Below are 13,005 nucleotides of genomic sequence, written 5' to 3'. Positions count from 1 at the left end.
TACTTTCTTTGTCAGTTTCCCCCTCAGTCCCCAATTTGCAGGAGCATCACCTATTAAGAATAGGGACATGGAAGAGCCCCCAGGGAAAGGCTCACCCAGAGGCTAATTTCCCAGCCTTCTCATCTCTTTCCAGCATCCAGTTTTCCCTAATCCTGCAGGCTCTAGCCTGGAAAAGCTTGGTTCCCCAAAACACATGGAAATGTACAAAAGAGTTCATTCAGGAAGCCTTTTCGACTGGCGGGAGAGGTAGGCAAGAGCCAGGTCTGGAGCCTGAGCCTGTTAAGATGGTCGCAGCATTAAAGGGTGTGAGGTTGGAACGTTCTCAGACACACCAGAACTTCTTTTAACCTCGCTCCCATGTCATTTCTTTCTTTTTTTCTTTAGTATTTTATTTATTTATTTATTTTTGTCTGCACTGGGTCTTTGTTGCTGACTGCGGGCTTTCTCTAGTTGCAGCGAGTGGGGCTACTTTCTTGCTGTGGCACTGACTCTATAGTTGTGGCTCACGGTTTCGTTGCTCTGAGACGTGGCTCGGCTCAGAACCAGGGATGGATCCCGTGTCGTGTCTGCCGCACTGGGAGACCGACACTCTACCGCCGAGCACCAGGGAAACCTCCCATGTTGTCTCGACTTCGGCCTTCTGCTCACCCTTTTCCCTTGCCTGAAAAGCCCTCTCTACCTCTGCTTGGTTAAACCTTCTTATCCTGAACCTGGGCGTTGCTTCCAGGAAGCCTTCTCTGGAAGGCTCCATCCCACCCCCAGAGGGTGAATGCACTTCTGAGTCTTGCACAACGGTCACTGAACTTACCACACTACGTTACGATGGCCATTTGCTTACGTGATCGTGAACTTTTGGAAAGAATATGAATCCAATTCTGTGTCCAATTCCCCTTTGTACTCCGAGCACTAGAGCAAGACCTAATACATGCGGTAACAGCTGTTGGATGGATCTGATGGGCTTACTATGTCCTGGCCACTGAACCTGGCTCTCCTGTCCCAGTTTTGTGGGCTTCGGGGAGGTCTGCATTACTGCAGAGATGCCCCAGAAGAATTCCCTTCCACAGGCCAGCTGGGGTTCCTCTCCCTTGGTGTGTCATCCTGACTACTTAGGCGCCATCTCTAGTTGGGCTCTGACGCAGCAGATCTGATCAGCTCTCCTGGACCTTAGCCTCGGCTCTGGGTGAGGTGGGGCAGTGGGGTAGGGGTGGAGGGGGAGGGCCGTCATAATTATATACGGTTAAGTGAAGGTGGTGAAAGTCAGGGTGCTGTCTTGGGAGTGTCCTCCTCTTCCCGATCCCCCCATTCAGCAGTCAGTTTGGACAGGAGAGCAGGCTCAGACAATGAGTCGGCGGTGGACAAGCAAGAGTGAAATAAGAGTCCTCCAGCCCCATTGGCCCTGCTGCCTGCCAAGCTCAAGTCTTGGCTGCCCCCTTGTGTCCACAGAGTGAAGGACATGGGAAACTTCATCCAAAGCTGGGCTAGGACTGGTCCCCTGCCTCCTTCTCCCCAAGGGCACTCCCCGACTCCCATTCAGCAGGACCACCTGCCCTGTCCTCCAGAACACCCTCTGCCCCAGTTACTCTCCACAGCATCGCCCTGTTTATTTCCTTCTCGGGGCTTCTCACACCGTTGTTTTGGCCCACTCTTTTGTTGCCTGCCACCCTGGTGGCTCAGAGGGTAAAGCGTCTGCCCACAATGCGGGAGACCCAGGTTCGATACCTGGGTCGGAAAGCTCCCCTGGAGAAGGAAATGGCAACCCACTCCAGTATTCTTGCCTCGGACATGACTGAGAGATTTCACTTTCACTTCCCCACCCCTCTCAAGGGCAAGGAGACTGAGGGCAGGGCCTGGTTGGACTCAGTCACTGCATCCCTAGATATAGAACAGGCCCAGCAGGGAGCAGCCGCGCAGCATGCATTTCCTGATCAAGGTTCCCCAGAGATGCCTGATGTCCGCCCATGGTTCCCACCAGGGCCGAGCTGCCTCCTCCTCCTCCTGAAATGCCTTCAACACCCCAGCCCACCGCTCCGCCTTACTGTCTGCCTGGCAACCTGGTATTTATGGTTAGTCCAAGGCTCAGTTTAAACATTGCCTCTTTGGGACAAACATGGACACCAAGGAGGAGGGTGGGGAGGGTGAGATGAACTGGGAACCTGGGATTGACACACACACTATTAATACTATATGTAAAACAGATAACTAATGAGAACCTACTGCGTAGCTCGGGGAACCCTACTCAGTGCTCTGTGGTGACCTAAATGGGAAGGAAATCCAAAAATCTGGGGCTATATGTAAACGTATGGCTTCCGTGGTGGGTCAGCTGGTAAAGAATCTGCCTGCAATGCAGGAGACCCTGGTTCAATTCCTGGGTAGGGAAGATCCCCTGGAGAAGGAATAGCTACCCACTCCAGAATTCTTGGACTTCCCTTGTGGCTCAGCTGGTAAAGAATCTGCCTTCAATGCGGGAGACCTGGGTTCTATCCCTGAGTTGGGAAGACCCCCTGGAGAAGGGAAAGGCTACCCACTCCAGAATTCTGGCCTTAGAGAATTCCACGGACTGGATATAGTCCATGGGGTTGCAAAGAGTCGGACACGGCTGAGAGACTTCCACTTTCACGTTCATTTCCTGGGCTTCCCAGGTGGAGCTAGTGGAAAAGGACTCACTTGCCACTGCAGGAGATGTAAGAACCGCGGGTTTGATTGGGAAGATCCCCTGGAAGAGGAAATGGCAACCCACTCCAGTATTCTCGCCTGGAGAATCCCACAGACAGAGAAGCCTGGCAAGCTACAGCCTATAGGGCCGCAAAGAGTCGGACACATCTGAAGCAACTTAGCATGCACGCCTGTATATGTGTAGCCGACTCACTTTGCCATGCAGCAGAAACTAACACAACCTTGTAAGGCAACTATACTCCAATACATTTTAAAAAATATTTATTTATTTATTTGGCTGTGTTGGGTCTTAGCTGCAGCATGTGGGATCTAGTTCCCTGACCAGGGATCGAACCTGAGCCTCCTGCGGTGGGAGCACAGAGTCTTCGTCACTGGAGCACCGTAAAAATATTTTTAAAAAATAAACATTACCTCTTCGTGATGTTTTCTTGATCTCCCCTAAACTGGGCATTTCCTTCTGGGTGCTGTCACCTCCTGTAATGGGATCAGAACTGTCTGTGAGCCTGGCAAGGGCAAGAATTATATCAAATTTGTTCTCACACTTTCAGTGCCTGGCAGATGGCAGATGCTAAATAAATATTTATTGACAAACTCTGATTACCCCTGGAGAGACTCGCAGAGCCCAAGGCCCGGAACTGCCCCCCGGGCCTCGCCTCCCTCTGCTTTCCAATAGAGAGCCCACCCTGCAGGCAGCACAAACATCACATCATTCACCCAGCATCTTCCCAAGGCCAGGTTTTGTAACAGGATTGTTTCCTCCAGGGGAAATGCCTTTCCAACCATCTCCCTCCTTTATAATGCATCTTGGCTGCTCTCCCACCTGAAAACTTCCTTCGTTCTAGAGCAGGAACCGATCCTTCCTTCATCTCTGCTTCTCATCACTATTCCTCTTCCCAGTTAATTCTGCCTAGTCCTAGGGCCCTGTGTCAGCTCAAAGGGTGCTTAGCAGAAGTGTGAAGCCTGTTGTCTCAGCGAATTGTAAACCCTCCCTTGTCACTAGCTCTGTCTCACACACATTAAAAAGCGTTAGTCACTGAGTCGTGTTTGACTCTTAGCCACCCCACGGACTGTAACCCACCTGGATCCTCTGTCCGTGGAATTCTCCATGCAAGAATTCAGGAGCGGGATGCCATTCCGTTCTTCAGGGGATCTTCCTGACCCAGGGATGGAACCGGGTCTCCTGTTTTGTAGACAGATTCTTCACCACATGCGCCCCCATGGAAATCATGAAGCCACTCACATGCCCACTCACAGGCGGCCCATGAAGCATATATGGTAACCTGCTGCTTGTGTCAGGAAGCCAACAGCTCCTGATGTGAAAGCTCGTGTTAACTAACACCAGGGCCCCAGAAAAATATTGCCCAGCTACATGCCCACACTTCATGCAGGGAGGCAGAGACTGGGCACCTCAGTCCTGCCAAGAACACCCACCCCAGACACTCTCCCCATATGCCCACCCACCTGCTCTTTGCCTAATGCTTTCCCAGCCCAGCTCAGCTTTCTGGCCAGACACCCCAGTGGATACTTGGAGCTCGCCCTGGATGGGGTGTTAGCACTCAGCCTCTGGGTCTGTCGACTTGCAGGCAAGTTCTAGGAGATAGTCTTGATCTAAACCCAGCCTCTGGGAGTCAACCTCACTGATCACTCTTGTGGTGGTTCCATGGATAGATGTGACCCACCTCTACTACCATGATCAGCACACACACACACACACACACACACACACATGTGTGCACATGCCCACATACACAAAAAATATACCCCAGATACACACACATGGGGTAGAATGTGATCAAGGGCTTCAATGTTGCAACCACGTTTAGCATGAGGACCAGCCCTAGGCAAAGGTTCTGACATTACAGTGTCCAGCTGGACGCAGGCACTTGACAAATATTTGCTGAATGACTAAATTGCTTGCTTGCCCACCTCCAGCGCCACCCATCGCCACTGATTTGACACTCGTCCTCCCACTCTGAACACTGGCCTGTTCTCCCATACCACATGTATTAGCAGTCCCTCAAGGGACAGAGCCTCAATCTTGGAACCCAAGTGTCTTCAATTTTTCTTTTCTTAATTAATTAATTAATTAATTAGGCTGCCCAAGGTCTTAGTTGCAGGATGTAAGATCTTCAATCTTCATTGCAACATGCAGGATCTTCAGGTGGAGCATGTGGGATCTAGTTCCCTAACCAGGGATTGAACCCGGACCCTCTGCATTGGGAGTGCAGAGTCTTAGCCAGTGGACCACCAGGGAAGTTCCTGTCTTCAGTTTTTCTTGAAGTTCACCCAGCACAGTATGTTGTCTCCCCTCTGGGTCTCAGTACCTGTACCAGAAGCTCCTGCCCTTCACCGCGACTCCTTCACTTGGCTTACTCTTGGTCACCCTTTCACCGATTTGCTCCCTACTTCCCTCAAAAAGTCTTTCCCTTGTGTCCCATCCCTGCCCCAGACGGGGTTAGGTGGGGTTCACTGGACAGCAAAGGAAAACAACTTCTCTAGCTCTCTTCAGAACTCCTTATGCCATCTTATCACATCCTGTGACAAGGTCTCTACAAGGTCAGCCAAGCTTAAAAAACACACAAGCTTGGACTTCCCTGGTGGCTCAGACGGTAAAGCGTCTGTCTACAATGCGGGAGACCCGGGTTTGATCCCTGGGTCGGGAAGATCCCCTGGGGAAGGAAATGGCAATCCACTCCAGTACTATTGCCTGGAAAATCCCATGGACAGAGGAGCCTGGTAGCCTACAGTCCATGGGGTCACAGAGAGTCAGACACAACTGAGCGACTTCACTTGTTCACATGGTTATTTACCAAGGGTATTCATGTTATACCTTTTGGGTGTTACAGAAACCCTGGGGAGAGGTGTGATGATTTCCATTTCAGCGATGGGGAAACTAAGGTTCTGAGATATTAGGTGCCCACCTAAAGTCACAAGAGCAAGTTGAATCAGAGAGCCAAGGATCAAAATCCATGCATGTGCTTTCCATTTCAAGGGGCAGGGCTGCAGGATTAGCAGGCATGGGGAGGGAGGTGGAGACTGAGCTCAGAAGGCGTGCAGTCTGAATTGCCTAAAATCAGAGAGCGGGGAAGGGTCCTTCCCACTTCATTCCATGCAACCCTGAAGGAGCCCAGAAGGAAGGAGGTGCAGCTTTATTTCTCTGGTCCAATTCTTTTTCCCAGCTTGGGGCCATTAGTGGAATACATTATAAACATCTCTGGGAGAAGCATCCCGATTGACCTGGCGATCATTTGCCAGCAAGCGTTAGATGTGAAGCTGGCGAAATGGAGAGAAACACAAACGAGGTGGCAGAGGGGTGGTCCCAAGCCAGCCCCCTGACCACCCGCTCCTCCAAGCCGCTGCCTCTAGTCCCCTCTCTGGGCCACCAGGAAGAACAGCCCTGTGTAGTCAGTGCGATTATCCACGTGGGTCTCAGCGGCCCGAGCGACCTTCTCCAGCTTCTCAATGATGAAGCCGGCCTCCTGCAGGGCCTCCCGCAGGAATTTCTCATTCAGGGGCAGAGTGGGGAACCTCTTGTCCCCCACCATGAAGAAGGTGGACTCGAAGCTCCCGCTCAGCACCAGATGGCCCCCGGGCCGGAGCAAGGTCCTGAGGTGGCGCAGGGCATCCCGGCAGGCCTGCGGGGTGGGGCAGGCAGCCTCAAGACACAGGGAGGAGATGAGGCCGTCGGCGGGGGGCAGGACCGCGGGCTCCAGGGGCTGTTCTTTCAGGACGTCACACTTGAGCACCCGGGTGACGGCTCTCCTTACGCGCTCCTCCTTCTCTGCCCACTTGTTTCTGGATGGGAGGGAAGAAAGAGAGAGGCCGGCTGGGTCACGCTCATCACATGGACCACTCACGTCACTCTCAGCCATCCTCTGCCTGGCGTATGGGCTCCCAGAGCACAGGCTGCCAGTTCTACAGACTAGAAAACTGAGTCCCATAGGGAGACCAGCTGGGGACAAAGTGAAGCCCAGCACCTGCCCACCCTGGGGTCACGGCTCAAGGGCCCCCTTCCGGCCCTGCACCCCTGGTGGTTAGCCCGTTCTCTCTCTGCTAGCCCGTATCTCACATGACCCGGCAAGTGCCCTCAGAAACAGAATCTCTGCCTGGACTCAGAGAAGCAAGACTACAGTGTGAGTTTGGGGGACATTGTGGGGGGCCCCTGGCCACTCCATTCAACCTCCTCCTCGACTCACACATTCCCTTCTTACCTATGCCTGTTCCCAGGATGTGGGCCACAGGCATTCTGCAGTATGAGTAAGTACTAGCACTTAAAGGCCTGCTCTTTCCAGCTCTGTATTTTTTAAAACACATTGTCTTAACATATACCCTCTGCTGTATATAAAACAGGTAAACAACAAAGACCTACTTAGAGTGCAGGGAACTATGCTCAGTATCTTTAATAACCTAAATGACCCATAATAGAAAAGAATCTGAAAAGAATATATATATATATATATACATATAAGTATATGTGTATGGAATCATAGTTTTGTTCAGTCACTAAGTCATGTCTGACTCTTTGTCTGACCTCACGAACTGCAGCACACCAGGCCACCCTGTCTTTCACTGTCTCCCAGAGTTTGCTCAAACTCACGTCTGTTGAGTTAGTGATGCCATCCAATCATCTTATCCTCTGTTTCCCCCTCTCCTTCTGCCCTCAATCTTTCTCAGCATCAGGGTCTTTTCCAATGAGTCGGCTCTTTGCATCGGGTGGCCCAAATATTGGAGTTTCATCTTCAGCTTCAGTCCTTGGTTATATACTTGAAACTAGCACAACACTGTAAATTAACTATACCTCAATGTTTAAAAAGTAAGAAGGAAATCATAGTTTTAAGCAGAAGGAATAAGAAACTAATGCACAACTTCAACCATCTTAACTAGGGAGGGTGATATTTGCCGAGTGGAAGGGTTATGGTGGATCTTCCTGGTGCCTTGAAATTAAATGAAAATATACAAGGTAAGTAAATTCTGTTCCACTAGCCATGTAAGATTGTCTTAATTCCAACCCTTATCTCCTGCAATCCACAAAAAGATTCCACAAGTTTAGAGTTCCCTGCAGGTTGTAACTGGAACAACAGGGCACCAGCCAATCAGAAAGAAGGCAGCCGGGAGGGTTCTCCTGCTTGGACTCAGACCTTGGCTTCCTTGTGGACCTCGGTGATGTTTCTTCCTGGCTCCAGGTTTGTCTCTAGCCGGCTCTTCCTATTGCCCCTTTTGGTCTTTATAGGATTCATATCTCACTCTTCCTCCTTTCTGCTTGGGGTTCCACTAACTTCCTTCCTTCTTAGTCTCCATCTGCCTTGCCATTTGTACGCAAACTCCATGGAAAACTCTTGATTAGGAGCTAAGTGAAATCTATGCAGATCTGAAAACAAGCAACAGCCCGCTTACCTGTTCCCCTCAAGCTCACACACGTATTTCACCACTGGAGACCAGTCAAACGCCCCTGGCATCTTCTTCAGCCACTTCTCCAGCTCCTGGAGGTTCTTGTCTGTGTAGTCGGTGGCGACGATCTCTTGGAAAGACTCACAGGCAGAGAGGAACTAGTAGATGGTGGGCCCGGAGCCGATGTCAATCAGGAGTTTCCCTTCCAGCCCACCTGTTTTGGATTAGGAATATTTCTTCTGAATCATTAGTACCTGGGAGAAGGCAATGACACCCAACTCCAGTACTCTTGCCTGGAAAATCCCATGGACAGAGGAGCCTGGTAGGCTGCAGTCCATGGGGTCGCTAAGAGTCAGACACGACTGAGCGACTTCACTTTGACTTTTCACTTTCATGCATTGGAGAAGGAAATGGCAACCCACTTCAGTGTTCTTGCCTGGAGAATCCCAGAGACAGAGGAGTCTAGTGGGCTGCTGTCTCTGGGGTCGCACAGAGTCGGACATGACTGAAGCAACTTAGCAGCAGCAGCAGGGCTCCAAGGCCCACACTTCCCAAAAGGTTCTGCTCTTTTTGCTCCACTGGGAGACGGCACAGGGAGTTGACCATCAGGGCATGTAACCTCCAGGACCGGGAACCTTGCTGCACTAACAGCTCCAGCACACTGAGCATGGAGAGTTTTTGCAGGAAGGGAGTGTTAGGAACAAGGGAGCTTGTTTAGGGGTAGAGTGTTAAAGAACCAGCGTTGACATTTCACCTACCAATTTACCACTGTAAAGTGTCCAGGACTTGCCTGGTGGTCCAGTCATTAAGAATCCATCTGCCAGTGCAGGGGACACAGTTTGATCCCTGATCCCGGAAGATTTTACATATTATGGGGCAACTAAGCCCTCAAGCCACAGCCATTGAGCCTGTGTGCCCTAGAGCCTGTGCTCCACAACAAGAGAAGCCCACACAGGACAATTAGAGAGCAGCCCCTGCTCTCTGCAGCTAGAGAAAGCCCACATGTAGCAATGAAATACATAAATTAACTGAATTTTTAAAAAGTGTCCAAAGGAGAAAGCTGATTCAATTCTTGAGTACACTGGTTTCCCTGTCCCAAGCACTCTTTGTTCATGTGCCCTGTGGCCCCACTGAGACCACATGTAATGTTCCAAAGATCAACCAGCAAACATTTATTGAGTATCAACTGTATCCCAGAAACGTGCTTGGCCGTTTGGGGACTAAAAGCAGAAAACAGGGCCTGTGAAGAATACTTGGCCTCCCCTTCCTGTTTTGTTTCTCTCCATCCACAAGAGACTGGTTGACACAAAATATCAAGAGTGTTTGGACCTTGGCAAGGGGCTTCCAGGGGCTTCCCAGGTGGCAGTAATGGTAAAAAACAAAAACAAAAAACCCTCCTGCCAATACAGACAGACATAAGAGATGTCGATTTGATCCCTGGGTCCAAAAGATCCCCTGGAGAAGAGCATGGCAACCCACTCCAGTATTCTTGCCTGGAGAATCCCATGGACAGAGGAGGCTGGCGGGCTACAGTCCATGGGGCCACACAGAGTCAGACACAACTGAACAACTGAGCACACACACAGGGGGCTTCCAAGATAAACAACAAGGCCAAGAGGACAGAAAACCAGCTGGTCCTGACTGACTGCTGAGATGAGCCAGCTAATCTGCTTCTACACGTGTTTGTCTGTATGTTGTTATATCTGTAGGGTACAGTAGCAAATAAATTGAAGTAGGCATCAAAGGCTTAAGAAAATTTGATGCCAGAAAATTTTAATTGGAGAAATTCTGGCTACTGGGTTATGTTTTCTTCCCATATGAATGATGAAAAGATACCCAGCATTTGATTTTAGTGGTCCAGCCAGCCTAGCACTATACTTCCCTGGGGTGGTAGTGACGGAGGGAGGTGCAAATCTGAGAGCCAACCACCCATGATGTTTGCATGAGCCACAGTGGAGATCAGGCAGAAGGGCAAAGCCCACCCCAAACGAGACCAAAGCTTCCCTACACTTTCGGATGCCCTTCAGGTTTCCCTTGCAAGGGATAGGGAGAAGACAGGCCTACTCAGGATGGTCAAAGACCACAGCTCTCAGGCTTTATGGGAAGAGAAAAATCTGACCTCAGAAACTTTGAGAGGATACCACCATGTACCATACAGCAAGTGTATCTAAACTCTTCCTAACTTCTTTGGTAATCCACCTGCCAATGCAGGGGACATGGGTTCAGTCTATGACCTGGGAATATTCCACATGCCGTGGGGCATCTGAACCCTCGAACTGCAGCTGCTGAGCCCAAGTGCCCAGACCCCATGCTCTGCAACAAGAGTAGCCACCACAGTGAGAAGCCTGTGCACCTCAACGAAGAGTAGCCCCAGCTCCTTGCAATTAGAGGAAACCCACATGCTGCAAGAAAAAAAAAATTTTTTTTTAATAAAATCTTCCTATAGGGCAGAGCCATACCCTCTGAAGATCCCAAGTTGCTATTAATGGTCTGGCCATCCTTTCCCATTCCCACTCGAAGACTGCCCTACAATGAAAGAAAACCAGCATCTGATTTAAAATTTGCGTGGCCACCCTTCCTCCCACAAACCTCCCCCAGGGCTGAAGGAGACCAGCACCTGATTTAAAGGTGGCGTTGTAGTGTTTTAGCAGGAAATGGAGGACTTCATCACCGATGGGATCCTGGTTCATCCTGTAATACTCCAGGTAGGATGTGGGCTCAAAATTCTCCTGGTAGACATCAGGCTCCTTGCGTTCCTGAAGAGCCATGAAGAGCAGTGAGTTTTGTCCAGGAAGGAGCAGCAGGCAAACTGATTCCCTGGGGCCTTCTTTGCGGGGCTCAGACTTTGTCCTCCCCCCAGCCCTCAGAACAAACACTGGAATGAAGGCCAGAGCAGCCAACAAAGGATGATTCCTGAACCTGCCTCCCTTTGGCCATTCACTGCTCGGTTCTCTTCCCCAGCCCCCAGGCTTTTCAGTGGCTTTGGCTTGTTTGGAAGTGTTAGTCTCTTTTGCTCCATTTATTGTATCCCCTTCTACAGTGATTTTTCAAACTATTTAAAAAGCACGCCTAATTTTTAAATGCAATCTCCAGCAAGGCCCCAGTATAAATGAGTGATCCTAGGATGAGATGTCTTGTGCTTAGTCACTCAGGCATGTCCGACTCTTTGTGACCCCATGGGCTCTAGCCCACCAGGCTCCTCTGTCCATGGGAATTCTCCAGGCAGGAATACTGGGGTGGGTTGCCATGCCCTCCTCAAGGGGATCTTCCCAACGCAGGAGTCAAATCCAGGTATCCTGCATTGCAGGCAGATTCTTTACCTTCTGAGCCACTAAGGAAGCCCTGGATGAGATGTCTTAGTTAGCTTTTAATTTTTAGTGTTTTCTGAACTACGCTCCCCCCCAACACAACACCCTGGTTTCTGTCCTAGACAACTGAATAAATGTTGATAGTATTTAGTAAAACAGGGAAGACAAGAAGGTTTTAGTTGGGGAGTGAGGAGGGTAAGATGATGAGAGGAGATGGGTTTTGTTTTGAGCACACTCAACTTAAAACTGAAAAATCTAATCTAACCTGGATAAAGTTCTAGAGCTCACAGAGAGATCTCAGCGGGAGCTACAGATGTTATAAGACAAGTGTACAAAATTGTTCTATGACTGAACTAAATTTCTTCTCGAAGCCCCATGCAAATGGTAGACATTTTATCTCAATTATGTAGTCTTCCTTTGCCAGGGGTGAGGGTGGGGAACTTACTTGGTGCCAGGCACGGGAGCTGGCACTGTTTTTCATCCAGGCTGTTGGCATCGAATGAGATCTTGTTGCATAATCTGGTCCCAGCTCACTGATTAACAAGGGTTGCAACACCTTTTCCCAACCTCCATGCCTGGATATCTCTCTCTCTTTTTCTCATTTCCATTGCCCACTCAGGAGCAAGGGAAATCACTCTTCTGCTCCTCAGGATGTTCTGGGCTCTGAAGCCATCACATCTGTGTGTGCTCAGTAGCTGGGACTCACAGGCTTATTTACTCCGAGGCATGTAGCATCCTCCCGTGTCCCCTACATTGGCAGGCAGAGTCTTTACCACTGAGCCTCCAGGGAAGCCCCAGAAAATGTAGATCCTTCTGTGTGGTAGAGCCTCTTGTTTTCCGGTTTTATAACTGGTATCTATGTTATGGTGTTTTGAACAGAGTGTATTACTTTATATTATTTCTACTTTGGGGAAATTTTATAATTCTCTGGTACAACCAAGCTCATGTGCCACAGCTATCGAGCCTGCACACTCTAGGGCTGGGGGCGGGGGGTCGCAACCACTGAGCCCCCAAGCTCCCTAGAGCCCGTGGTCCACAGTAAGAGAAGCCACCACAGTGAGAAGTCCGTGCTCTGCAACTAGAGAGTGGCCCCAGTTCTCCACCATTAGAGTAAAGCCCCCACAGCCACAAAGATCCAGCACAGCCAAAAACAAATAAATAAAATTATTTAAAAATTTTTAAAGTATCTGATAAACACTTTTGGATCGATGAGAAAATCAAAACAAAAACTTTAAACTCTATAGAAGAAAAAACTGTTTAGGAAGGAATTCTGCAGATAAGTATCTATAAGACAGATAAAACAGGGGAAAGTTCATGATTCTAAATATCCATATTAATAAACAAGACAAATCATGAATGAAGCATTCAAATCAATCAGTGAAAAAGATTCAACACATTTAAAGAAAGCAAAAGGGTGAAACAGATAAAAATAAATGCTGACATTAGTAAAGGAATGAAGTTATAAGTACAGCCACCAGATTGAGCTGGGTGAAAGGAAGTTGAAGAAATGTAGGCAGAGGGTGTAAACAGCACTTCCAGAGCGTGGCTGTGAAGGGGAAGAAAGATGTAGGGCAGCAGCTAAAAGTGGATAGGCCTTAGACAGGCAGAGAAACACTAAATATTTTGACAGCAGAAG

The 13,005-nt window shown here is 49.5% G+C and overlaps 1 protein-coding gene and 1 non-coding gene across 2 annotated transcripts; both read right to left on the bottom strand.

Moving 5' to 3' along the window:
- Positions 1–4,854: 4,854 nt before the first annotated feature.
- Positions 4,855–4,927, bottom strand: TRNAG-CCC (transfer RNA glycine (anticodon CCC)). The gene has a single exon. It is a non-coding gene; the product is annotated as a tRNA-Gly (tRNA).
- A 531-nt stretch (positions 4,928–5,458) lies between these two features.
- Positions 5,459–10,943, bottom strand: NNMT (nicotinamide N-methyltransferase). The gene is given in 3 exon segments (XM_042232945.1): positions 5,459–6,468; positions 8,068–8,275; positions 10,521–10,943. Coding segments are annotated over 3 exon segments (690 nt in total). The 5' UTR covers positions 10,570–10,943; the 3' UTR covers positions 5,459–6,035.
- Positions 10,944–13,005: the final 2,062 nt, after the last annotated feature.

This window comes from Ovis aries, chromosome 15 (genome assembly GCF_016772045.2).
Source record: "Ovis aries strain OAR_USU_Benz2616 breed Rambouillet chromosome 15, ARS-UI_Ramb_v3.0, whole genome shotgun sequence".
In the NCBI taxonomy this organism is placed as follows: domain Eukaryota; kingdom Metazoa; phylum Chordata; class Mammalia; order Artiodactyla; family Bovidae; genus Ovis; species Ovis aries.
The sequence above is the reverse complement of the archived record's forward strand: the minus strand, read 5'-3'. Positions and strand labels throughout refer to the sequence as shown.